General features: G+C 43.3%; 1 protein-coding gene across 1 annotated transcript in view; it reads right to left on the bottom strand.

Annotated features, from left to right (window-relative positions):
• Window positions 1-26,188, bottom strand: part of SEMA6B (semaphorin 6B) — a 170,250-nt gene that overhangs the window by 54,563 nt on the left and 89,499 nt on the right. Inside the window, exons 6-9 of the mRNA XM_069741317.1 lie at window positions 9,529-9,627; window positions 6,369-6,459; window positions 2,509-2,628; window positions 370-458 (exon numbers count right to left, since the gene is read on the bottom strand). Coding sequence (XP_069597418.1) covers window positions 370-458; window positions 2,509-2,628; window positions 6,369-6,459; window positions 9,529-9,627 — 399 coding nt within the window. The remainder of the gene's footprint in view (window positions 1-369; window positions 459-2,508; window positions 2,629-6,368; window positions 6,460-9,528; window positions 9,628-26,188) is intronic.

Raw genomic sequence — 26,188 nt, 5'->3', positions numbered from 1 at the left:
CTGTGTTATATACTACGTGGGCTGTGTTATATACTACGTGGACTGTGTTATACACTGCGTGGGCTGTGCTATATACTACATGGGCTGTGCTATATACTACTATACATATTCTAGAATACCCGATGCATTAGAATCGGGCCATCATCTCGTCACTTATAATTGGGAACTTCAATCTCATAATTAGGTTTCATTACTATTTTACATTTTATATCACATTTAAACATGAGTAATTACATTTGTAAACTTCAGGGTTTTTTACACCACAATATTCTTATTTTTTTAGGACATAGCTGCTTTTAGTAGGAGACGGCAAATTATTTGAAAATGCTTACATACAGACATACAGTATATGTAAATATATATATACACCTTCTCAAAGTGGTTGAACTCCATTGCTATCTCTCTGAAGAAGAAATACACATGATCCTTCCATTCCACAGCATTGACAAAATATGGATCTAGGCAAGAAAAAAGCCAAAGAAAGGAAAGAGGTCATTATTCAACCATTTCATCAGTCCTAGACTGAGCGTTGAATTGGCTTACCTAAGCAACACCAAATTCAGCATAAGGCTGCCGTCACACTAGCAGTATTTGGTCAGTATTTTACATCAGTATATGTAAGCCAAAACCAGGAGTGGAACAATTAGAGGAAAAGTATAATAGAAACATATGCACCACTTCTGCATTCATCACCCACACCTGGTTTTGGCTTACAAATACTGATGTAAAATACTGACCAAATACTGATAGTGTGACGGCAGCCTAAGAGCTACGTTGCGTTCGAAAAAAATTGACTAATTAAAGCCACAACTCTGTTTTATAAATGAAGCTATTATGTCCAGAATCCTATTTTGCAATAGTATATGCAGAACAGAAGATGAGAACAAGACTGCAGTAATTTGAGAAGTTGAGAAGAAAACTTCAGTAATTTGACAGGCTTATAATTCACTCTTTCCAATTCAGTGCATGTACTAGGAGAATATTCTTACCAAACATGGTATGAAAAGACCCTGCTACAAGAGAGAAATGCCAAACTATAACAAACATTTGCTTTCAGTTTAAAGGATAGGGTGCTAAAAGTTTATAAAGAGTGAGGAGCAGAGTAAGAAAACAGTGAGAGGGAGACAAGACAGGCAGATATGATGAGTTATTTAGATTGTGGCAGAGCTGGATTCACAGCCACTCAGCTCAGTACCGCAGTATAATTTCCTCCATACTGCTTTTACTTCTGATCATGTGATAATCAGATAAAGAAGCAGGAATCACTGTGTATGTGAGACATCTTAGCTGCCTATCTCTACCCGCTAGCTCAGAGAGAACTGAAACTTAAAGAAAAGATAGAGACTGCAGAGGGAAAAACTGGTATAAAATGCAGTATACAATTCATATAATGACCAGAAATAGTGATATTTCTCATGTACATGATCAACATCTTGTCTTAAAAAGTCACTTGAAACAACAAGGATGGAATTTGCGTGGAAAGTATAAAAAAATAATACATTCACCATATTTTACCCAGGCAAGATACTTGTTCTACTTAATTTACTCATCGCTGAGGGTATGACAGCTGGGATCCTGAGAATGGGACTCTGCAGCAATGGAACTGGGCTCTTGAATGGAGCTGAGGTGTGTATGATCCACCTTTACTCTATTAATTCTCTATGGAACTGCTGGAGAAGGCCGTGTGCCGTGCTTGGCTAAATCCAGCAGTCCCCTAGGCAATGAATGAAGCAGAGGTTGAGTATGCACTCCTTTACCTAAGTCAAGAATTTTGCACTGGAGAGCTTGGTTGCCAAATTCCCTAGCAACCAGGCAACCCCCACATGTACTTATGCTGGCTAATAGCTGTAAATCATTCAGCTGCGGCAATAAAAACAAAATTTCCGAGCATTAAAAACTACTCGGAGGACACCCGACCATGCTCGGGAAATCTCAAGTAACGAGTATATTCGCTCATCACTAATCCTTAAATAATGTATTCTAGAGCCAGCAACAGGCAGTATAACACAGAAGCAATAGAAGGCAAACGGTGCAAAATTATTAATGAAGCCCTATAGCAAAAAAATAACTGTAGTCAAAATTACATGTATTTAAATAGAACCTGCCAGCACAATTTTGTAATGTAAAGTAAATACATGGCTGTAATACTGATTAGATTTTTACTGCTGGTGAAGAAATCCCCTTTGTGGTTCTTCTTTAATCACCATTTTCAGTTTTCTGCCAATGAGATTTTGGTGCAGTGGGGCTGGACTGTGCATCGCCTCCTCCCCTCCCTCTCTGTGATTCCTTAGCCCTTTGGCCTGCCTCTGCTCTTTGAATGACAGCTCACAGCTTTTTCAGTGACATGCCACCTCTCATTGATCATGAGATTTCACACAGATGAGGCAGGTCATTAAAAAAGCAATAAGCACTGAAATTTGATTGGTTGATTATATGATAATAGAGTGGCCATTCATTGTAAACTGTATATACATTTCATGATTACAACCGAAAAAAAATCCTACTAACCCTTAAACCATTTGGAGTCATGTTTAACACTTCGTAGAGTTGGAAGATGACCGAGACTGCGATACACAACAGCATCAATTGCAAGGAAATCCGTTACTGTAGCAGTAAATAGCATTCCATCTAATTGTACAAGATAAAAAAGTATTAAAAATGCATTTTCTCTAAATCTAAATTACAAGACACATAATCAAATTCCCTAAAATCTTCTTTTTTTCAGTTTTTAATAAGTGACCCCACTTGTGTTGATCCAAATAAAAATCACATCAATGTTCACAAAAATACCAACATAACTGGCATTGTTCAAGATACCTGGTTTATGAACAGAGATGTGAATGCTGATCCATACTCACACAGCAGTAACAACAATAAACCTAAAAGGTGTTGTCCAGGACTTAGATACTGATGACTTATCCATCAGTCTCAGGTTATCCTTTGTGATGTGTATACAGCAGCCTCAATGTCTCTTATGTGAGGTATATACAGCAGTCTGTGTCTCCTATGTGATGTACCGTATATGTAGTATAGGTTACTATTGTCAGATCTCATTGGACAAAATACACATCGGTGTACACCACCATTAAATCGTAGAATATAGGGAAAAGGGGTGAAGGTTTGGGAAGGGATGTGTAAAAAATTAGCAAGAATCTGGTCTCAACGGACCAAATAAGAGGGTGAACACCACCAAAATGGTAAATACCAAGAGAGGAAAGGGGAGGAAATGTAAATTAAAACATAACCTTTATTGATATAATTCATAAAAATTTTACAGAAATTAAAAGTATAATCATACACTTATTAAGATGTATATTGGATCACAGAGCGTGATTTGTTATGTTATAAACACCACTGTGATCCACTAGGTTGCGGTTGATACTGAGCTCAGAAATAAATTTGCATGAGAGGGATTCCCAACCATTGTCCTCAAAATTGAAGGCTGGGCTCCAATCTCACTAGGCACTAGTTGATCAGTGAATATTTGAGGCTGTATCTTACACCATTAATAAACCATACAACACACTGGCACCTATCTTAACCTTATGAAGACAAACATAATTTGTATGTGGATAATAGCCCATGTGTTGGAGTTTTTGAGAGAAGGGCTGATGGGAGAGCTTGCAGCTCCTGATAATATATCCTCACTTGTGAGGTATACAAAACTTGAACACCCTGATGGCGTATAAGAATTAATAAATTCTCATCATAAGAAAGTGTAATAAATAAAGGCCACCCTCATGGTGTATTAGAATTCATTACTCCTTACTTTGGGATACATATAATAGGGGTAAATACCCTTTAATTATACTAAATAATTAGATACCCTGATGGTATATTAGAAGTGTTCATTATTATAAATTAGTTTACATATTTAAGGACACCCCACTGGTGTATTAAATTGTAGATAATCACTGTAGTATATTATATAGTAGAGTAGATACCCTTGTGGTTTATTAAAGTGCTCTGCAGGGTTTTCTCCAGCGCTGCTTGTTAATTTGCGATGTATGTTCCAATATATTATAAAGCTATTGATCTGAAATTTGGAAAACCTGACATCAGGTCCAGTGATTTCCAAGGGATGTGTAACCAACTGACAAGTGTGTATTTAACCTAACTGCTCCTGCTACAAGCCACACATAATATATAGCGGCAGAAGCTCAGTCCCGCCAACCCCTGCAGTTCATACCATAGCTGACTGCCTATATAGTATAGGATATTTACTATTATCAGCCCTTCTCTCAAAAACGTCAACACATGGTTTAGATAGGTGCCAGTGTGTTGTATGGCTTATTAATGGCGTAAGGTACCCCCTCTTCTATTCATTGATCAACTAGTGCCTAGTGAGATTGACGCCCAGCCTTCAAATTTGGGGACAATGATTGGGAATCCCTCTCATGCAAATTTATTTCTGAGCTCAGTATCAACCGGGACCTAGTGGATCACAGTGGTGTTTATAACATAACAAATCACGCTCTGTTATCCAATATACATCTTAATAGATGTATGATTATACTTTTAATTTCTGTAAAATATTTATCTATGATATCAATAAAGGTTATGCTTTAATTTACACTTACTCTCCTTTCCACTCCTGTTTTTTTTATTGAGACCGGATTCTTGTTAATTTATTACAGATCCCTTCCTAATTCTTCAGCACGTTTCCCTATATTCTGTTATGTATATATAGGAGTCTCAATGCATCCGATGTGATGTATTTCCAGCAGCTTCAGTGTCTCCTATGTGATGAATATGCAGCGGCTTTGGTGTCTCCAATGTGATGTATATGCAGCATTCTCAGCATCCCTTATATGATGTACGCAGCAGTCTTGGTGTCTTCTATGTGATAAATATGCAGCAGTCTCGGTGTCTCCTATATGATGTACATACAGCAGTCTCAGTGTCTCCTATGTGATATATAAACAGCAGTCTCAGTGTCTACTATGTGATGTACTTAACATTTGAGCAAAAACAATACATTTAATCATTGCATAGTATCTCTACAGCTTATGACATAATCCTAAACCTTTCTGTTTATACTCCTGGTAGTGTGAACACTCTAAGTGGTGATCCCCTGCACCTTCTTAAGATACCACAAAATACAAGAGAAAGGTCAACAAATTTGCCTTCACTAAGCTCCCACCTCCTTGTATAACCAACTAAATACACCATCAACTGGGGATTTAAAATCCCTATAGTATTTACAAAGATTTTGACTATCTATAAATGAAGATAGCATCAATTCTTTATTTTAACCAAGGTAAAAGGGCACATTCATGGCATGGAAGATAGTGTTCTCGTACCCGATGAAGTCATGGTTATAAATGCCGTCACCACTTTTGAAGTGTTGTTTATAACTACCCTTTAGTCAGTGGCAATGACCAAGAAAAATGTCAAATCTAACCAGACTATACCCCTTAAGAAGAAGCCTACGTGAAACGTACGTTAATGGTATTCATAATGTAGCTGACCAGTACTGAACAGTGGTAATTAGCCTGCCTGGTCTTGTGTGGTAAGCATGGTACGTCCGTCTCTGCGTGTGAGCTGCAGGTGTCTGTGCATGCATAATGGGCATGGGATTTCTTGAAATCCCATCCACTATGCTGTAACATCTGGACGCTGCACAAGTACGCAACATCCAACCCGCATCGTTTACTGACCGTGTGCACCTACTCTTACTACGGCTGAGGAAGAAAGATTGGTACAGATAGTCCTCAATACAGTATAATGCAGGTCCCATATAGTACATATAGTAAAATGCACTCCCCATGGTCCTTGATAAAGTATACTGCTTTGGTGGAATAGGTGTTTGGTGAGTAAGTAGAGGTGGCCTTGCATACCAAGATAGGGATGAGGAGGCCAAGCATACAAAGATATGGTTGAGGAGACCATGCATACCAGGATAGGGATGAGGAGGCCATGCATACCAGGATAGGGATGAGGAGGCCATGCATACCAGGATGGGGGTGAGGGGGCCATGCATGCCGGGATAGGTATGATGGGGCCATGTATACCAGGACAGGGATAAGGGGGGCCATGCATACCAAGATAGGGATGAGGGGACCACACCTACCAAGATAGGGAATATTAGAACAGAATTGACCACATTTTTTGCTTCAATTTTTTTTTCTAATTTCCTTCTCTAAAACCTTGGTGCGTCTTATGGTCTGGTGCGTCCTATAGTCCGAAAAATACACTACTTATTTTAGCAATTTGCAGTTTATACAGGCATTTGTAAAAATAATAAACATAAGATATACAATATTTAAATAAAATGTAAAATTTCAGCTAAAAATTTATTTTTTTGGAGCACACAGGATAAATATGGATTTATAACTCAGTAAACGTTCCTGATGTCATTACCTCACCTGCAAACAAAGCCACATTTCCATGTTTTGGGTCATATGGACACCGTGCCATTCCATTTATTATATCTCCTACTTGTTCGAGTAAATCAAACTGAAAATAAAGACATGAAAACATTTTCATTTCTCAGTAAAAAAAATATTTCAGCGAAAACTATTTGGCATATAACAATTTCAAATTATATTTTGCCAATATTTTATATTTGTGTTTGAATATGATCACTAAATAGAGGAACCATATAATTTTATGAAATAAGATGTAGCTCTTAGGAATAATGCACACAGCAAAGCCTTATGCATAAAAACAGTAAATCATGGTTGGTACTACTAATAGAGAATAGAGGGGTCCCCACTCCAATTTTTATAAATTATTTAGATAAATACTGTAACTAAAAAAACGTTGTGAGGTCTGACCCATTTTTGACAACCAGCAAAGCTAAGGCAGACAGCTGGAGGCTGGTATTCTCAGACTGGTAAAGGTCCATGGACATTGACCCCACCCAGCCTAAAAAAAAGCAGCCCGCAGCCACCCAGAAAAGGTGCATCTATTAGAAGCACCAAATCTGGCACTTTGCCCAGCTCTTCCCACTTGCCCTGTAGCAGTGGCAAGTAGGGTAATATTTGTGGGATTGATGTCACCTTTGTATTGTCTGGTGACATCAAGCCCATGGATTAAATAAACTCACAGACAGAATAAAGTCCTTTATTTGAAATAAAAAAACACACCTTTCTTTTTTTATTTAAAAATAACAAACACAGTTATACTAACCTAATGCCCATGCCCATTGAATCCCTCCTCTTCTTTAATAAAACAAAAATAAAAAACACTGAGGCTGCGTTCCCAGCCGGGCCCCTGAATTGCAGTGGCTTCGGTGAGATCCTCGCTAGCAGAGTGAGAAGTCTCAAGTCTCACAGTGCAGCGCTGAACTCAGAAAGTTCACTGCAGTTCACTGCGAGAAATTTCTACTGGTGAACTAAATGCTGCACCATGAGGATATTTCTCCCTGTGTGAACTGTGATCTCACCGAAGGTCAACACAGTTCAGGGGCCCAGCTGGGAACGCAGCGTCAGGGACCTGTGGTAACATCTTGTCCATGTTGAAAACTGTTTATCCCCAGACATGGATTACAGCGTGGGACAGAATGATGGACAGTTGAAGGATATGGTTGTTTTTCTAATTTTTTTTACAGGAGACGAGGGCTTCAGTGGAATGGGTGATGACATGAGTATTGTTTAATTTAGAATCACTAAAGGAGTTTGTGTCATTCTTTCAATTAAAAGACTTTATACTTTATACAATATGACTATAGCATTAGTAATGAATAGGTGTCTTATAGGCGCCTTTCCATTACTAATCCGTGGGCTTGATGTCACCTGACAATACAAAGGTGACCTCAACCCCACAAATATTACCCCACTTGCCACAGGGCAATTGAGAAGAGCTGAGCAAAGATCCAGAATTGGGTGCTATATTTCGGCTGGGGGTCAATGTCCATGGCCCCTTACCAGCCTGGGAGTACCAGCCCCCAGCTGTCAGCTTTAGCTTGGCTGGTTGTCAAAAATGGGGGAACCCCGCAGCTTTTTAAAAAATTATTTAAATAATTTAAAAAAAAATGGCATAGGGACCCCTCTATTTTTGATAACCAGCCTTGCTAATGTTGACAGCTGAGGGTGCAGCCCCCAGCTGTGAGTTTTGCCTGGCTGGGTATCAAAAACACAGGGCAACCAATGTCATTTTTTTAAAAATTATTAATTGATTTTAATTCTCACGGTGCAGCACTGAGTTCACCGCTGTTGACCAGAAGAAATTTCTCACAGTGAATTGCAGTGAAGTCTTTGATCTCAGTGCTGCACCGTGAGACATTCTCACTGTGCTAGCGAGGATCTCACCAAGACTTTTCCTGGGCAGGGGAGGACACAAAAGAGAGTATACAGACAGATACCAGAAAATGTGCAGAACCGTCTACAAAAGCTGATCGATAGGGAATCCTATTGGATTTTCAAGCTTTCTATGCTCAAGCCCAATGACTTGAATGATTGCATAGAAAATACAGGGTAATAGTGTGGGGAGTGGGACTCTTGTGCACCTTAGGAGGTAGTCATAAATAAATAACTTCAATTATTTTTCATGTATACACAGTTTTTATGTTACAGGATAAATTATTTTATAATTGTTTTTCTTTTTGGTTTTGTTATTTCAATGGGTTAATATCAAGTTTTAACAATTATTGTAGAGGTCATTTATGGCCATTTGCATAATCCAATTACCACCTCAATGTCTTAACACCTGATTTGTCAGCTGACACTCATAAGGGTGTATATAATGACTTGAATTCATTACATATGGTAGATTCATGTTTTGCCTGATGAAGAAGCAAGTACTTATCCGAAAAGCGTAGCATTACATTAAAATTGTTTTTAATATATTTACACCTCTGCTCTTGAGTGGATGACTGGATGACCTTGTGCAGTGCTTAACGGGTCACCTGGAAAAAATCTTCTATTTCTTAATTTTGTTTCTGGGCCCCACTCAGATTTTGCAGGTGGACAACAGCTAACAGGACCCTTCATCCAGCTCTAATCAGTGTTGTGCCTCAGCCACACCTCCACTATAGGTGAGCACTAGTGATGAGCGAGTGTACTCGTTGCTCGGGTGGTCTCCGAGTATTTGTAACTGCTCGGAGATTTAGTTGTTTTTTTTTACACAGCTGCTTGATTTACAGCTGCTAGCCAGCCTGAGTATATGTGGGGGTTGCCTGGTTGCTAGGGAATCCCCACATGTATTCATGTTGTCTGTCAGCTGTAAATCATGCAGCTGAGGTGACGAAAACTAAATCTACGAGCACTTACAAATACTCGGAGACCACCCGAGCAACGAGTATACTCGCTCATCACTAATGAGTAACTTTTCAATCTCACACCAGCTTCTAGTCCTTGTTGATCTTCACCAGGTGTGCTTTCTTCCCTTTTCTTGTCACTTTTGTTACAAAGGTATTTTTTGCAGTTTGTGTCCTCTCTCCCCAGCTATCAATGCCAATTTTGTGAAGCATTTTAACAACATTATAAAAAAAACTAATCAAAACCCTTACAGTTATACATTCAAATGTTTTGTCACTGTCGAAAAAGGCTATTTTGGCATAATGAAAAGTATACAATTACTTACACTGAAGTCTGCACAAATGGGGTTGTAAGCATTTGTTCCACAAGCAAACAGGGCTTCTCCATGCAAAAGAAGAACTTTCACAAAGTTTCTGCACTCCTCCTATTGATCAGCAGAATGTAACAATTAGATGAAAACCCATAGTATAAAAAACAATAAAAAGGGACAGCACCAAAAACATACAAACATGCAAATATTATACAACTAAAGGCTTTTGTACTAATACTTTTGTAGGATGCATACCGCCACAGTTTTGAAAAAGTGTCTACAGGAAAAAAAAGTTGTATAATGCATGTAATTGATTAAAGATGTCTTCCATTCATTGGGTCAAACTTTTTATCTGCATACAATGGGTGTTTGCTTAAAGAGAACCTGTCACATTGTATATGCAGTCCGATCTGTGGATAGCTCAGTATAAAAAAGGAGAAGCTGAGCAGAATGACATGCATACAGTATTTATGGACAGAAAAAACCAGCTCACCTACTAGGCATTTGTTGTGGGGAAGCCCGGATGACGTGCAGTCTTCACGTGAAGCTTTGAAAAAGAACTTAGTGTTCGAAACGCGTAGCATGCTGCTATCTTCTCTCCTGTGAACCATGTTTTTGGACCTTGGATTTTAACTTTAATAAATTGGATATTTCTGGAAGCTGGATTTTCTCTTCTATTTGTTATACAGTATTTATGTTTGTTAGAAAAGATTCAGTATAACTTGTATTTTTTGACACTAAAGCAACCACCCAGTCTGGGACATGTGAAATATAGAGGTTCTTCTTATTCATCAACCCACTCAAGGATATCTCTTGAACAATACCCTCCAGACTTAACAAACTGCAGTGCCAGTGAAGAGAAAATCCCTGTCTAGAAGAAAATACCTACAGAATGCAACTGTCGTGAAAAAGGCCTATCTGGCCGAAACGCGTTGACACTCAAAGGTTGCTCTTATGTCTTGAACTGTAATAAAGTAAATCTTGTTTGCATTCAAAAGGAGTGTGGAATTGATATTTATTCTACACTAGCTGAAGAGCCATAGTAACTAAATGTCAGGACTCTGAACATTTTTTACCTTTGTGCATTACTGCCCTTTTCCAAGATGGCGTCTTTGGTCTCATGTGCCCTGTGTCTTCCTGCTATATAACTCCACCCCAGCCTTCAATCTGTGCTAGAGTATTCTGCTTTGCATCCTGCTCCTGATTACTCCTTGGCTTGCACCTGCACCTCCTCCTGTGAACCTGTGTTGGAGATCCTGCTACTCTGCTCTGAGTTCCTGCTGCATTCACCAGTGTTCAGTAATCCTCCTTCATCTGCTGCTCTTGTTACTTCCTTCTGCATATGCTGGACATGTAAGCTGTTTCTGCTCTGCAAAATCAGAGACTTTTAACCAGGCCTCCCTGGTTGAGCTAAAGATTTGCTTTGAACTGCCTTATAAGAATTTCTATCTGTGTTTGGACTACCATGGACATCTTCGTGTCAAGTTTCCTATAGACTGCTGAGCTGCGTTTGATATTTGCACCAAGTGTTGGACTTGAGTTTCCCTCTGCACCTGTTTGTATCACCGTGTTTAATATAGACTTTACCACTTATAAAACTGTGTCTTGTAGTCATCTTGATCCACGCAAAGAGTCTCCTGAGTTATCCCTTATAATTATTACACTAACTGTGGTTAGTTATAACAAATTATAATGAAGAAAAATAAAAATAAATTGTTGCTGTTGAACATAGCAACGCTCACACGTAACACAACCAGCGCCATTTTGTCGAAGCAATTTTTTTTTAACACAATATTAACCCCTTAGCCACTGCCAATACGACTTTTAATGGCGGCAGTTAATGGGCCTTATTCCTCCTGCTCCTCATACTCCTTTTTACACAGCCTCCTCCTGCACCTCACGCTCCTTCTTTATACACAGCATTTTTCTGCAGCACAGCTTTTCTCCTTTATAGTCACCTCCTCCGGCAGCACCTCACACTCCTCTTCCATATACAACTGGAAACACATGATCCAGAGAGAGATTGCACTAATTGCAATAAAGTATATCATATACACAGCCTACTTCTTCTGCAGCACCACACTTTTCTCCTTTAGACCTCATTCACACGCTATTTGGTCAGTATTTTACCTCAGTATTTGTAAGCTAAAACTTGGAGTAAAACAATCAGAGGAAAAGTATATTAGAAACACGTCACCACTAGGGTTGAGCGACCTTGACCTTTTTAGAGTCGAGTCGTGTTTCACGAAACCCGACTATCTTAGAAGTCGAGTCGAGTGGAATCGGCCGATTATCGCGAAAAGTCGGGTATCGCCCGAAACACGAAACCCAATGCAAGTCAATGGGGGAGCATAGTCGGCAGTGAGTGGAGGCCAGGAAAACACCTACACTGCCCATTTTAATGGCAAAAACATCCATTCTTTTTACTGAAGCTTGTCAATCGTAATTTAGCTTATAATAATTGGAAGGCATTTGAAATTGGGGGTCATTTGGCTAAAGTTGTGGGGGGTAGGGCTGGTTCAAGTAATTAGTGGGCCCAGGAAATCTGGAACGCGTCACGGCAGTGGAGCTGGGAGAGGAAAGTATTTCAACTTTGCAAGTGCTGTGATCCTGAGCAAGCAGGGGGGGCCCACTCGTTGGCACTGGCACTGGCACAGGGCCCCTCAAAGTACAGCGGTGTGTTTGCACGGCGGGGGCGCCTCCCACCGGCAGCAACACTTTTGCGTACTATGAGAGGCCCTGTGCCAGTGACGTCGCCAACTAGTATTCCTCCCCCCACCTGATGAAGGAACCTGCACTTTCATCTGCACCTTCCTCTTTGTCCCCGTGTAAGGTGGTATGGTATGCGGGAAGAGGAACCTGACTTTCAGCAGGGTCACAATCTTGCTGTGTAGCGTGCACGGGGAATTTAGCGTTATGGGTCAATGTACCAGCAGACTCATCTATCACTGGCTGGGCAATGGGCAGGATGAGGAGGAAACACAGATATAGGCCCAAAGAATAAAGTGGGCTAAATGCAGTTCAAAATTGGTAACACAGGACTAACCAGGGGGCATTGCAGTGGAGGACAACTGGAATGAGAGGCTGACACAGAGAGTAGGCCCAAATCAGTAAGTAGTCGAAATGCAGTTCAAAATTGGCAACCGTAGTAAACAGGCGGCACAGCTTTGTTCAGTGGAGGAGAACAGCAAGGAGTGGCAGACACCGATAGTAGGCCCCAACCCAACTAGTAGGCCAAATGCAGTCTAACATTAACAACTACTTAACGAGAGCCTGAAAATGGAATTTCAGGACAGGAAACCAGGAGAACAGCAAGGAGTGGCAGACACCGATAGTAGGCCCCAACCCAACTAGTACGCCAAATGCAGTTGTTCCATTTAAGCACAATTTAATGAGAGTCTGAACATAGAAGCTCAGGAAAGGCAACCTGGAGAACACCTTGTAGTGTAAAACACCATCTCTCTACACCCCATACCCAATTTGTAGGCCTAATGCAGTGTAGTTTCCAACAACTACTAAACGAGAGCATTAAGATCGCAGCAATGGCGAGGAAACCTGGGGAACACCTTGGAGTGGAACACACCATCTCTACACCCCAGACCCAACTTGTAGGCCGAATGCAGTGTTGTTTTCAACAACTACTTAAGAAGAGCCTGAAGATCAAAGCTCAGAAAAGGCAACCCGGGGAACACCTTGGAGCGGCAGACACTGGTAGTAGGCTGTAAACCCCAAATTTTGGTCAATGGAGTTTATGAAATGTTCCAGGGGTACACAGGCAGCATTGGTGTGGTAAGCGGAGGACAATTTATATTTGGGACTGCAGACAGACTTTGTAAGCTGTCCCCTGTGGACCATGCATCCACAACATTAACCCAGTGCGCCGAAATGGACATCTAACCTTTCGTGGACATGCCTACTGGTCCATGCATCTGTTGTCAGGTGCACCTTTCTACTATTAGATAGCCAGAGAGCATGGACAATGCAGATTTTTACATGATGCTGTAGTGCTGGGATGGCTTTTCTCGCAAAAGAAGTGACGACTGGGTAGCTCTTACCGTGGTACAGCGTAGTCCATCTGGGCTTTATAATTGTAAAATAGAGAATAAAAATTGGCTGTATGCACTTTAAAATAGGTTACAGGGGTACACGGGCGGCAGTGGTCTGGTCAGTGTAGTTGTAGTAGAAAGAAGGGACCGCAGACAGGCTTCGAAGGCCTAACATAACAAATTGGACAGGCTGTAGGCACTTTTACAATTGGTTCCAGGGGTACACGGGCAGCAGTACAATGGTCAGTGGAGGCCTAGTGGAAGGAGGGACCGCAGACAGGCTTCGAAGGCCTAACATAACAAAAATAGGGGTGCAGGCAATTTAACATTGGTTCCAGGGGTACACGGGCAGCAGTGGTCTGGTCAGTGTAGTAGTAGTAGAAAGAAGGGACTGTGTTATGAAAGGCAATTCAGTACTACAATGGACATAGCGGTCAGAGCACATACAGTGATCTTACAATAACCCAAAATCATAGAACGAGCTCTGAGACGTGGGAACTCTGCAGACCGCAATCCCTAATCCTCTCCAAACAACACTAGAGGCAGCCGTGGATTGCGCCTAACTCTGCCTATGCAACTCGGCACAGCCTGAGAAACTAACTAGCCTGAAGATAGAAAATAAGCCTACCTTGCCTCAGAGAAATACCCCAAAGGAAAAGGCAGCCACACACATATAATGACTGTGAGTTAAGATGAAAAGACAAACGTAGAGATGAAATAGATTCAGAAAAGTGAGGCCCGACTTTCTTAACAGATCGAGGATAGAAAAGGTAACTTTGCGGTCTACACAAAACCCTAAAGAAAACCATGCAAAGGGGGCAAAAAGACCCTCCGTACTGAACTAACGGCACGGAGGTACACCCTTTGCGTCCCAGAGCTTCCAGCAACAAAATAGACAAGCTGGACAGAAAAAATAGCAAACAAATAGCAAAGAAGAACTTAGCTATGCAGAGCAGCAGGCCACAGGAATGATCCAGGGAAAAGCAAGTCCAACACTGGAACATTGACAGGAAGCCAGGATCAAAGCATTAGGTGGAGTTAAGTAGAGAAGCACCTAACGACCTCACCAGATCACCTGAGGAAGGAAACTCAGAAGCCGCAGTACCACTTCCCTCCACCAACAGAAGCTCACAGAGAGAATCAGCCGAAGTACCACTTGTGACCACAGGAGGGAGCTCTGCCACAGAATTCACAACAGTACCCCCCCCTTGAGGAGGGGTCACCGAACCCTCACCAGAGCCCCCAGGCCGACCAGGATGAGCCACATGAAAGGCACGAACAAGATCGGGAGCATGGACATCAGAGGCAAAAACCCAGGAATTATCTTCCTGAGCATAACCCTTCCATTTAACCAGATACTGGAGTTTCCGTCTAGAAACACGAGAATCCAAAATCTTCTCCACAATATACTCCAATTCCCCCTCCACCAAAACCGGGGCAGGAGGATCAACAGATGGAACCATAGGTGCCAAGTATCTCCGCAACAATGACCTATGGAATACGTTATGTATGGAAAAAGAATCTGGAAGGGTCAGACGAAAAGACACAGGATTAAGAACCTCAGAAATCCTATACGGACCAATGAAACGAGGTTTAAACTTAGGAGAGGAAACCTTCACAGGAATATGACGAGAAGATAACCAAACCAGATCCCCAACACGAAGTCGGGGACCCACACGGCGTCTGCGATTAGCGAAACGTTGAGCCTTCTCCTGGGACAAGGTCAAATTGTCCACTACATGAGTCCAAATCTGCTGCAACCTGTCCACCACAGTATCCACACCAGGACAGTCCGAAGACTCAACCTGTCCTGAAGAGAAACGAGGATGGAACCCAGAATTGCAGAAAAATGGCGAAACCAAGGTAGCCGAGCTGGCCCGATTATTAAGGGCGAACTCAGCCAAAGGCAAAAAGGACACCCAGTCATCCTGATCGGCAGAAACAAAGCATCTCAGATATGTTTCCAAGGTCTGATTGGTTCGTTCGGTCTGGCCATTAGTCTGAGGATGGAAAGCCGAGGAAAAAGACAAGTCAATGCCCATCCTACCACAAAAGGCACGCCAAAACCTTGAAACAAACTGGGAACCTCTGTCAGAAACGATATTCTCTTGAATGCCATGTAAACGAACCACATGCTGGAAGAACAATGGCACCAAATCAGAGGAGGAAGGCAATTTAGACAAGGGTACCAGATGGACCATCTTAGAAAAGCGATCACAGACCACCCAAATGACTGACATCTTTTGAGAAACGGGAAGATCAGAAATAAAATCCATAGAGATATGTGTCCAAGGCCTCTTCGGGACCGGCAAGGGCAAAAGCAACCCACTGGCACGAGAACAGCAGGGCTTAGCCCGAGCACAAATCCCACAGGACTGCACAAAAACACGCACATCCCGCGACAGAGACGGCCACCAAAAGGATCTAGCCACCAACTCTCTGGTACCAAAGATTCCAGGATGACCAGCCAACACCGAACAATGAACCTCAGAGATAACTTTATTGGTCCACCTATCAGGGACAAACAGTCTCTCCGCTGGACCAAGATCAGGTTTATTAGCCTGAAATTTTTGCAGCACCCGCCGCAAATCAGGGGAGATGGCAGACATAATTACTCCTTCCTTGAGGATACCTGCCGGCTCAGACAAACCCGGAGAGTCGGGCACAAAACTCCTAGACAGAGCATCCGCCTTCACATTTTTAGAGCCCGGAAGGTACGAAATCACAAAGTCAAAACGGGCAAAAAACAGCGACCAACGAGCCTGTCTAGGATTCAACCGCTTAGCAGACTCAAGATAAGTCAAGTTCTTATGATCAGTCAATACCACGACGCGATGCTTAGCTCCTTCAAGCCAATGACGCCACTCCTCGAATGCCCACTTCATGGCCAGCAACTCTCGGTTGCCCACATCATAATTTCGCTCAGCAGGCGAAAACTTCCTGGAAAAAAAAGCGCATGGTTTCATCACTGAGCAATCAGAACCTCTCTGCGACAAAACAGCCCCTGCTCTAATCTCAGAAGCATCAACCTCGACCTGGAATGGAAGAGAAACATCTGGTTGACACAACACAGGGGCAGAAGAAAAACGACGCTTCAAGTCTTGAAAAGCTTCCACAGCAGCAGAAGACCAATTGACCAAATCAGCATCCTTCTTGGTCAAATCGGTCAATGGTTTGGCAATACTAGAAAAATTGCAGATGAAGCGACGATAAAAATTAGCAAAGCACAGGAACTTTTGCAGACTTTTCAGAGATGTCGGCTGAGTCCAATCATGGATGGCTTGGACCTTAACAGGATCCATCTCAATAGTAGAAGGGGAAAAGATGAACCCCAAAAATGAAACCTTCTGCACACCAAAGAGACACTTTGATCCCTTCACAAACAAAGAATTAGCACGCAGGACCTGAAAAACTGTTCTGACCTGCTTCACATGAGACTCCCAATCATCCGAGAAGATCAAAATGTCATCCAAGTACACAATCAGGAATTTATCCAGGTACTCTCGGAAGATGTCATGCATAAAGGACTGAAACACTGATGGAGCAATCCGAGCAAACAAATCAGATAACAAAGGCAAGGGGTACTGAAATTTAACCGTGATCTTATTTAGAAGGCGGTAATCTATACAAGGTCTCAGCGAACCATCCTTCTTGGCTACAAAAAAGAACCCTGCTCCTAATGGTGACGATGACGGGCGAATATGCCCCTTCTCCAGGGATTCCTTCACATAACTGCGCATAGCGGCGTGCTCAGGCACGGATAAATTAAACAGTCGACCTTTTGGGAATTTACTACCAGGAATCAAATTGATAGCACAATCACAATCCCTATGCGGAGGTAGGGCATCGGACTTGGGCTCATCAAATACATCCCGGTAATCAGACAAGAACTCTGGAACCTCAGAAGGGGTGGATGACGAAATTGACAGAAATGGAACATCACCATGTACCCCCTGACAACCCCAGCTGGACACCGACATGGATTTCCAATCTAATACTGGATTATGGGCTTGTAGCCATGGCAACCCCAACACGACCACATCATGCAGATTATGCAACACCAGAAAGCGAATAACCTCCTGATGTGCAGGAGCCATGCACATGGTCAGCTGGGTCCAGTATTGAGGCTTATTCTTGGCCAAAGGCGTGGCATCAATTCCTCTCAATGGAATAGGACACTGCAAGGGCTCTAAGAGAAACCCACAACGCTTAGCATACTCCAAGTCCATCAAATTCAGGGCAGCGCCTGAATCCACAAATGCCATGACAGAATACGATGACAAAGAGCAGATCAAGGTAACGGACAGAAGAAATTTTGACTGTACCGTACCAATGGTGGCAGACCTAGCGAACCGCTTAGTGCGCTTAGGACAATCAGAGATAGCAGGAGTGGAATCACCACAGTAGAAACACAGCCCATTCAGACGTCTGTGTTCTTGCCGTTTAACTCTGGTCAAAGTCCTATCGCACTGCATAGGCTCAGGTTTAAGCCCAGGCAATACCGCCAAATGGTGCACAGATTTACGCTCACGCAAGCGTCGACCGATCTGAATGGCCAAAGACATAGACTCATTCAAACCAGCAGGCATAGGAAATCCCACCATGACATCCTTAAGGGCTTCAGAGAGACCCTTTCTAAACATAGCTGCCAGCGCAGATTCATTCCATTGAGTGAGCACGGACCACTTTCTAAATTTCTGACAATATACCTCTATCTCATCCTGACCCTGACAAAGAGCCAGCAAATTTTTCTCTGACTGATCCACTGAATTAGGTTCATCGTACAGCAATCCGAGCGCCAGGAAAAACGCATCGATATTACTCAATGCAGGATCTCCTGACGCAAGAGAAAATGCCCAGTCCTGAGGGTCGCCGCGCAAAAAAGAAATAACAATCAAAACCTGTTGAACTGGATCACCAGAGGAGCGAGGTTTCAAGGCCAGAAATAATTTACAATTATTTTTGAAACTCAGAAACTTAGTTCTATCTCCAAAAAACAAATCAGGAATAGGAATTCTTGGTTCCAACATAGCTTCCTGATCAATAGTGTCTTGAATCTTTTGTACTCTTGCCGAGAGCTGATCCACAAATGAAGACAGACTTCTAATGTCCATCGCTACACCTGTGTACTGAACCACCCAAATGTCTAGGGGAAAAAAAAGGCAAAACACAGTGCAAAGAAAAAAAAATGGTCTCAGAACTTCTTTTTTCCCTCTATTGAGAATCATTAGTACTTTTGGCTTCCTGTACTGTTATGAAAGGCAATTCAGTACTACAATGGACATAGCGGTCAGAGCACATACAGTGATCTTACAATAACCCAAAATCATAGAACGAGCTCTGAGACGTGGGAACTCTGCAGACCGCAATCCCTAATCCTCTCTAAACAACACTAGAGGCAGCCGTGGATTGCGCCTAACTCTGCCTATGCAACTCGGCACAGCCTGAGAAACTAACTAGCCTGAAGATAGAAAATAAGCCTACCTTGCCTCAGAGAAATACCCCAAAGGAAAAGGCAGCCCCCCACATATAATGACTGTGAGTTAAGATGAAAAGACAAACGTAGAGATGAAATAGATTCAGAAAAGTGAGGCTCGACTTTCTTAACAGATCGAGGATAGAAAAGGTAACTTTGCGGTCTACACAAAACCCTAAAGAAAACCACGCAAAGGGGGCAAAAAGACCCTCCGTACCGAACTAACGGCACGGAGGTACACCCTTTGCGTCCCAGAGCTTCCAGCAACAAAATAGACAAGCTGGACAGAAAAAATAGCAAACAAATAGCAAAGAAGAACTTAGCTATGCAGAGCAGCAGGCCACAGGAATGATCCAGGGAAAAGCAAGTCCAACACTGGAACATTGACAGGAAGCCAGGATCAAAGCATTAGGTGGAGTTAAGTAGAGAAGCACCTAACGACCTCACCAGATCACCTGAGGAAGGAAACTCAGAAGCCGCAGTACCACTTCCCTCCACCAACAGAAGCTCACAGAGAGAATCAGCCGAAGTACCACTTGTGACCACAGGAGGGAGCTCTGCCACAGAATTCACAACAGGACTGCAGACAGGCTTCGAAGGCCTAACATAACAAAATTGGGCTGTTGGCAATTTAAAATTGGTTCCAGGGGTACACGGGCAGCAGTACAATGGTCAGTGGAGGACTAGTGGAAGGAGGGACCGCAGACAGGCTTCGAAGGCCTAACATAACAAAAATAGGAGTGCAGGCAATTTAACATTGGTTCCAGGGGTACACGGGCAGCAGTGGTCTGGTCAGTGTAGTAGTAGTAGAAAGAAGGGACTGCAGACAGGCTTTGAAGGCCTAACATAACAAAATTGGGCTGTTGGCAATTTAAAATTGGTTCCAGGGGTACACGGGCAGCAGTACAATGGTCAGTGGAGGCCTAGTGGAAGGAGGGACCGCAGACAGGCTTCGAAGGCCTAACATAACAAAAATAGGGGTGCAGGCAATTTAACATTGGTTCCAGGGGTACACGGGCAGCAGTGGTCTGGTCAGTGTAGTAGTAGTAGAAAGAAGGGACTGCAGACAGGCTTCGAAGGCCTAACATAACAAAATTGGGCTGTTGGCAATTTAAAATTGGTTCCAGGGGTACACGGGCAGCAGTACAATGGTTAGTGGAGGCCTAGTGGAAGGAGGGACCGCAGACAGGTTTCGAAGGCCTAACATAACAAAAATAGGGGTGCAGGCAATTTAACATTGGTTCCAGGGGTACACGGGCAGCAGTGGTCTGGTCAGTGTAGTAGTAGTAGAAAGAAGGGACTGCAGACAGGCTTCGAAGGCCTAACATAACAAAATTGGGCTGTTGGCAATTTAAAATTGGTTCCAGGGGTACACGGGCAGCAGTACAATGGTCAGTGGAGGCCTAGTGGAAAGAGGGACCGCAGACAGGCTTCAAAGGCCTAACCTAACAAAAATGTCAATACAATGGTATTGTCAGTGCCAGGCATTTAAGGATGTCAGCGCATAGACTAAACATTGGTGGAGCTGTGAGAGATAATTTTGCAAGTGGTAGAGCACTGTTTGAGCTGGGGGGGGGGGAAACTGTCTTGTGGCCGGCGGTACAGGCCCAGGGCCCCTCATATTACAACGGTGTGTCTGACGTTGGGTGCGCACCACCACCGCCAGAGACACTTTATTGTACTATGAGGGACCCAGTGGCAGTGCCGTCGACCAAAAGCGGGCACACCCACCTCTTCAGAAAAAAAACAGCACTCTCACGGGTGCTGGCGCCAAGTGGTGATACCACAGCCCCGTGTGGGGAGTTTGGCCATTTAGGGAGGTGTAAACATGTCGTATGCTGGACAATCAGGTGCAGCAAATTACGATATTGGAAAAGTCATTCATAATAGTCCACAGGCAAGACCTTTTCATAGGAAAGCTAGGTGTCAGCCGGGCAAGGTGGGGCAAAAGATTTCGAAATCCAGTTGTGGTTCTTTTTAATGAAGGTTAGATCATCTACATTTTGGTTAGCCAGACGAGTCCTTTTTTCTGTTAGTATTGAACCTGCAGCACTGAATACTCTTTCTGATAGGACACTAGCAAGCAAGCTCCTGCAATGCATATTCTGCCAATTCTGGCCAGGTGTCTAATTTGGATGCCCAGTAATCAAATGGGAATGACGGTTGAGGGAGAACGTCGATAAGGGATGAAAAATAGTTTGTAACCATACTGGACAAATGTTGTCTCCTGTCACTTTGAATTGATGCTGCAGTACCTGTCCTGTCTGCGGTCATAGCAAAATCACTCCACAACCTGGTCAGAAAACCCCTCTGGCCAATGCCACTTCTGATTTCTGCCCCTCTAACACCTCTGGTCTGCTGGCCCCTGCAGCTCGTGTGAGAACGATCACGGGCGCTGTGTGCAGGGAATGCCAGAAGCAAACGGTCAACAAGAGTTGATTGTTTGGTTGCTAATATTAGTTCCAAGTTCTCATGTGGCATTATATTTTGCAATTTGCCTTTATAGCGAGGATCAAGGAGGCAGGCCAACCAGTAATCGTCATCGTTCATCATTTTAGTAATGCGTGTATCCCTTTTGAGGATACGTAAGGCATAATCCGCCATGTGGGCCAAAGTTCCAGTTCTCAAATCTGCGGTTGTGCTTGGTTGAGGGGCAGTTTCAGGCAAATCCACGTCACTTGTGTCCCTCAAAAAACCAGAACCCGGCCTTGCCGCGCCAACAATTTCCAGTGGCCCCGGAAAAGCTTCCTCATTAAAAATATAATCATCCCCATCATCCTCCTCGTCCTCCTCCTCCTCTTCGCCCGCTACCTCGTCCTGTACACTGCCCTGGCCAGACAATGGCTGACTGTCATCAAGGCTTTCCTCTTCCTCAGCTGCAGACGCCTGATCCTTTATGTGCGTCAAACTTTGCATCAGCAGACGCATTAGGGGGATGCTCATGCTTATTATGGCGTTGTCTGCACTAACCAGCTGTGTGCATTCCTCAAAACACTGAAGGACTTGACACATGTCTTGAATCTTCGACCACTGCACACCTGACAACTCCATGTCTGCCATCCTACTGCCTGCCCGTGTATGTGTATCCTCCCACAAAAACATAACAGCCCGCCTCTGTTCGCACAGTCTCTGAAGCATGTGCAGTGTTGAGTTCCACCTTGTTGCAACGTCTATGATTAGGCGATGCTGGGGAAGGTTCAAAGAACGCTGATAGGTCTGCATACGGCTGGAGTGTACGGGCGAACGGCGGATATGTGAGCACTTTGAGGAGCAGGTCGGATAACCCCGGATAACTTTTCAGGAAGCACTGCACCACCAGGTTTAAGGTGTGAGCCAGGCAAGGAATGTGTTTCAGTTGGGAAAGGGAGATGGCAGCCATGAAATTCCTTCCGTTATCACTCACTACCTTGCCTGCCTCAAGATCTACAGTGCCCAGCCATGACTGCGTTTCTTTCTGCAAGAACTCGGACAGAACTTCCGCGGTGTGTCTGTTGTCGCCCAAACACTTCATAGCCAATACAGCCTGCTGACGTTTGCCAGTAGCTGCCCCATAATGGGAGACCTGGTGTGCAACAGTGGCAGCTGCGGATGGAGTGGTTGTGCGACTGCGGTCTGTGGACGAGCTCTCGCTTCTGCAGGAGGACGAGGAGGAGGAGGGGGTGCGAATGGCTACAGCCAACTGTTTCCTAGACCGTGGGCTAGGCAGAACTGTCCCAAAATTGCTGTCCCCTGTGGACCCTGCATCCACAACATTCAGCCAGTGTGCCGTGATGGACACGTAACGTCCCTGGCCATGCCTACTGGTCCATGCATCTGTTGTCAGGTGCACTTTTGTGCTCACAGATTGCCTGAGTGCATGGACGATGCGCTCTTTAACATGCTGGTGGAGGGCTGGGATGGCTTTTCTGGAAAAAAAGTGTCGACTGGGTAGCTCGTAGCGTGGTACAGCGTAGTCCATCAGGGCTTTGAAAGATTCGCTTTCAACTAACCGGTAGGGCATCATCTCTAACGAGATTAGTCTAGCTATGTGGGCATTCAAACCCTGTGTACGCGGATGCGAGGCTAAGTACTTCCTTTTTCTAACCATAGTCTCATGTAGGGTGAGCTGGACTGGAGAGCTGGAGATCGTGGAACTAGAGGGGGTGCCGGTGGACATGGCAGACTGAGAGACGGTGGGAGATGGTATTGTTGCCGCCGGTGCCCTAGATGCAGTGTTTCCTACTACGAAACTGGTGATTCCCTGACCCTGACTGCTTTGGCCTGGCAAAGAAACCTGCACAGATACTGCAGGTGGTGCGGAAAATGGTGGCCCTACACTGCCGGAAGGGATGTTGCGTTGATGACTAGCTTAATTGGCCGAGGGTGCTACAACCTTAAGGGACGTTTGGTAGTTAGTCCAAGCTTGCAAATGCATGGTGGTTAAATGTCTATGCATGCAACTTGTATTGAGACTTTTCAGATTCTGCCCTCTGCTTAAGGTAGTTGAACATTTTTGACAGATGACTTTGCGCTGATCAATTGGATGTTGTTTAAAAAAATGCCAGACTGCACTCTTTCTAGCATCGGATACCTTTTCAGGCATTGCAGACTGAGCTTTAACCGGATGGCCACGCTGTCCTCCAACAGGTTTTGGCTTTGCCACGCGTTTTGGGCAAGATACGGGCCCGGCAGATGGAACCTGTTGCGATGTTGATGCCTGCTGCGGCCCCTCCTCCTCCGCTTCAGAACTGCTGCCGCCTGCACCCTGTTCCCCCAATGGCTGCCAATCGGGGTCAAGAACTGGGTCATCTATTACCTCTTCTTGTAGCTCGTGTGCAACTTCGTCTGTGTCACCGTGTCGGTCGGTGGTATAGCGTTCGTGATGGGGCAACATAGTCTCATCAGGGTCTGATTCTTGATCATTACCCTGCGAGGGCAATGTTGTGGTCTGAGTCAAAGGACCAGCATAGTAGTCTGGCTGTGGCTGTGCATCAGTGCACTCCATGTCAGATTCAACTTGTAATGGGCATGGACTGTTAACTGCTTCACTTTCTAAGCCAGGGATGGTATGTGTAAAGAGCTCCATGGAGTAACCCGTTGTGTCGCCTGCTGCATTCTTCTCTGTTGTTGTTTTTGCTGAAGAGGACAAGGAAGCGACTTGTCCCTGACCGTGAACATCCACTAACGACGCGCTGCTTTTACATTTACCAGTTTCACGAGAGGAGGCAAAAGAGCTAGAGGCTGAGTCAGCAAGATAAGCCAAAACTTGCTCTTGCTGCTCCGGCTTTAAAAGCGGTTTTCCTACTCCCAGAAAAGGGAGCGTTCGAGGCCTTGTGTAGCCAGACGACGAACCTCGCTCCACAGCTCCAGACTTAGGTGCAATATTTTTTTCCCCACGACCACCTGATGCTCCACCACTACCACTACCCTCATTACCAGCTGACAATGAACGCCCCGACTACGACCTCTTCCACCAGACTTCCTCATTGTTTTAAAAACGTAACCAAACTAACGGTATTTGTTGCTGTCACACAACTTACACGGTGAGCTATAACTTCAGTATGATTTAGCTACCCCTTTACAGGTGGGTGAGACCACAACGAAAATCAGGCACAATGTTACACACTCTGTTTTTGGTGGCACCAAATGATAGAGATGCCACACACGCAGGACTGTCACTGAAGCACAAATGTAAATATTAATCTCCCACTGTTTTTTTTTTTTTTTTCAGGGAGACTTTAGAAACAAAATAAAATAAAATGATTTTTTCAGGAAGAATTTAGAAACCAAATAAAATAAAATGATTTCTTCAGGGAGAATTTAGAAAACAAATAAAACAAAAAATAGGCTTTCTATGGCCCACTGAGTGAGAGATGACGCGCACAGGAGTCAGGAGTATAAACTGTGCAGGAGTTGTGGGTTAAATCCGCGCTGCCTTAATGAAGAAGTTCCAAGGATAATAAATTTAAAAGGTGGTTTATTCAACGCGTTTCAAGGTCAGTGCGACCTCTTCTTCAGGAAATTCCACATACAACATACAGATACAATGTGCTTACATTGTTTAAATACCAAGTATAAGTTGACAGCACAACACCCTCATCTTTTTTTTTTTTTCCCCTTTTTTTCTTCTTTTTTTACAAAAGGTTAATACAACTTTGTCGACAAAGAATTCATTGAAGGGTAGTCTTGCATTAATTTATATTTACAGGATAATATTAAGTTAAAAGAGATGGTAATCAGTTGGTTAAGTTAATCGATTAAATGTCTCTTCAATGAAAAAAGAAAAAAACACAGAAAAAAAAAAAAAATAGCTGATAAGAACCTGTGAGGTGAGATTCCCCAGTTACCAAGTTCTGCTGCATAATGCACAGGCTACTGAGCCACACCATTCATTTCTTTGCGTATAAAAGCTATTGATTATTAAATTTGAATTCCACCTTAAAGAAAAATGTATTATTAAAAAAAGAAATCTTTTATTATTAAAACAACTACTAAAAAAATAGATAAATATATATATGTATAAATTCCTGGACTGGTTGTCTCTATTTCCTTTTTATTTCCTTTTTGGGGGTGTTCCATGCTATAATATCGGGATTGAGATACAGCAAAAAGTCTGTTTGCTGCTGTAGACAAGAGGGAAAACAAAACAAAACAAAAAAAAAAACACACCACAGCAACATTGGAAGTAATTTAACTCAATTGGGAGCAACATGGCGCTGAGCTCCAAACAAAAAAAAAAAAAAATATGTCCACACTCCAATCCAGGAGATCGACACACAACTCCTGCACAGTTTATATTGTCATACGGCCGTTGATCGGCTTGTGGATCTGCAGCAGCCAAAATCGCTACATGCTTTTCATTCAACAAAATCAGGTGAGCAATTCTAAGAAAGCTCTCGTGGTTATCTAGAGGATAAGACCCTATTTTGCGCTTTGTGTCTCCATTTTTTTCCTATAGCAGGAGTCAGGAGTGGCACACAAGCCCTGAGGCCAATATTTTTCTCCCAATGATTGATGTAGTGATTTTTTCAGGTAGATTTTGGAACCCAAATCAAGCAAAAAAAATAATAGGCTTTCTATGGCCCACAATTGGAGAGAGAGAGAGAGATGGCACACCCAGGAGTCAAGACTGGCACACAAGCAGAAAGGGCAATATTAATCTCCCACTGAATTT

The sequence above is a fragment of the Ranitomeya imitator genome, chromosome 1 (assembly GCF_032444005.1).
Source record: "Ranitomeya imitator isolate aRanImi1 chromosome 1, aRanImi1.pri, whole genome shotgun sequence".
NCBI lineage: Eukaryota > Metazoa > Chordata > Amphibia > Anura > Dendrobatidae > Ranitomeya > Ranitomeya imitator.
The sequence above is the reverse complement of the archived record's forward strand: the minus strand, read 5'-3'. Positions and strand labels throughout refer to the sequence as shown.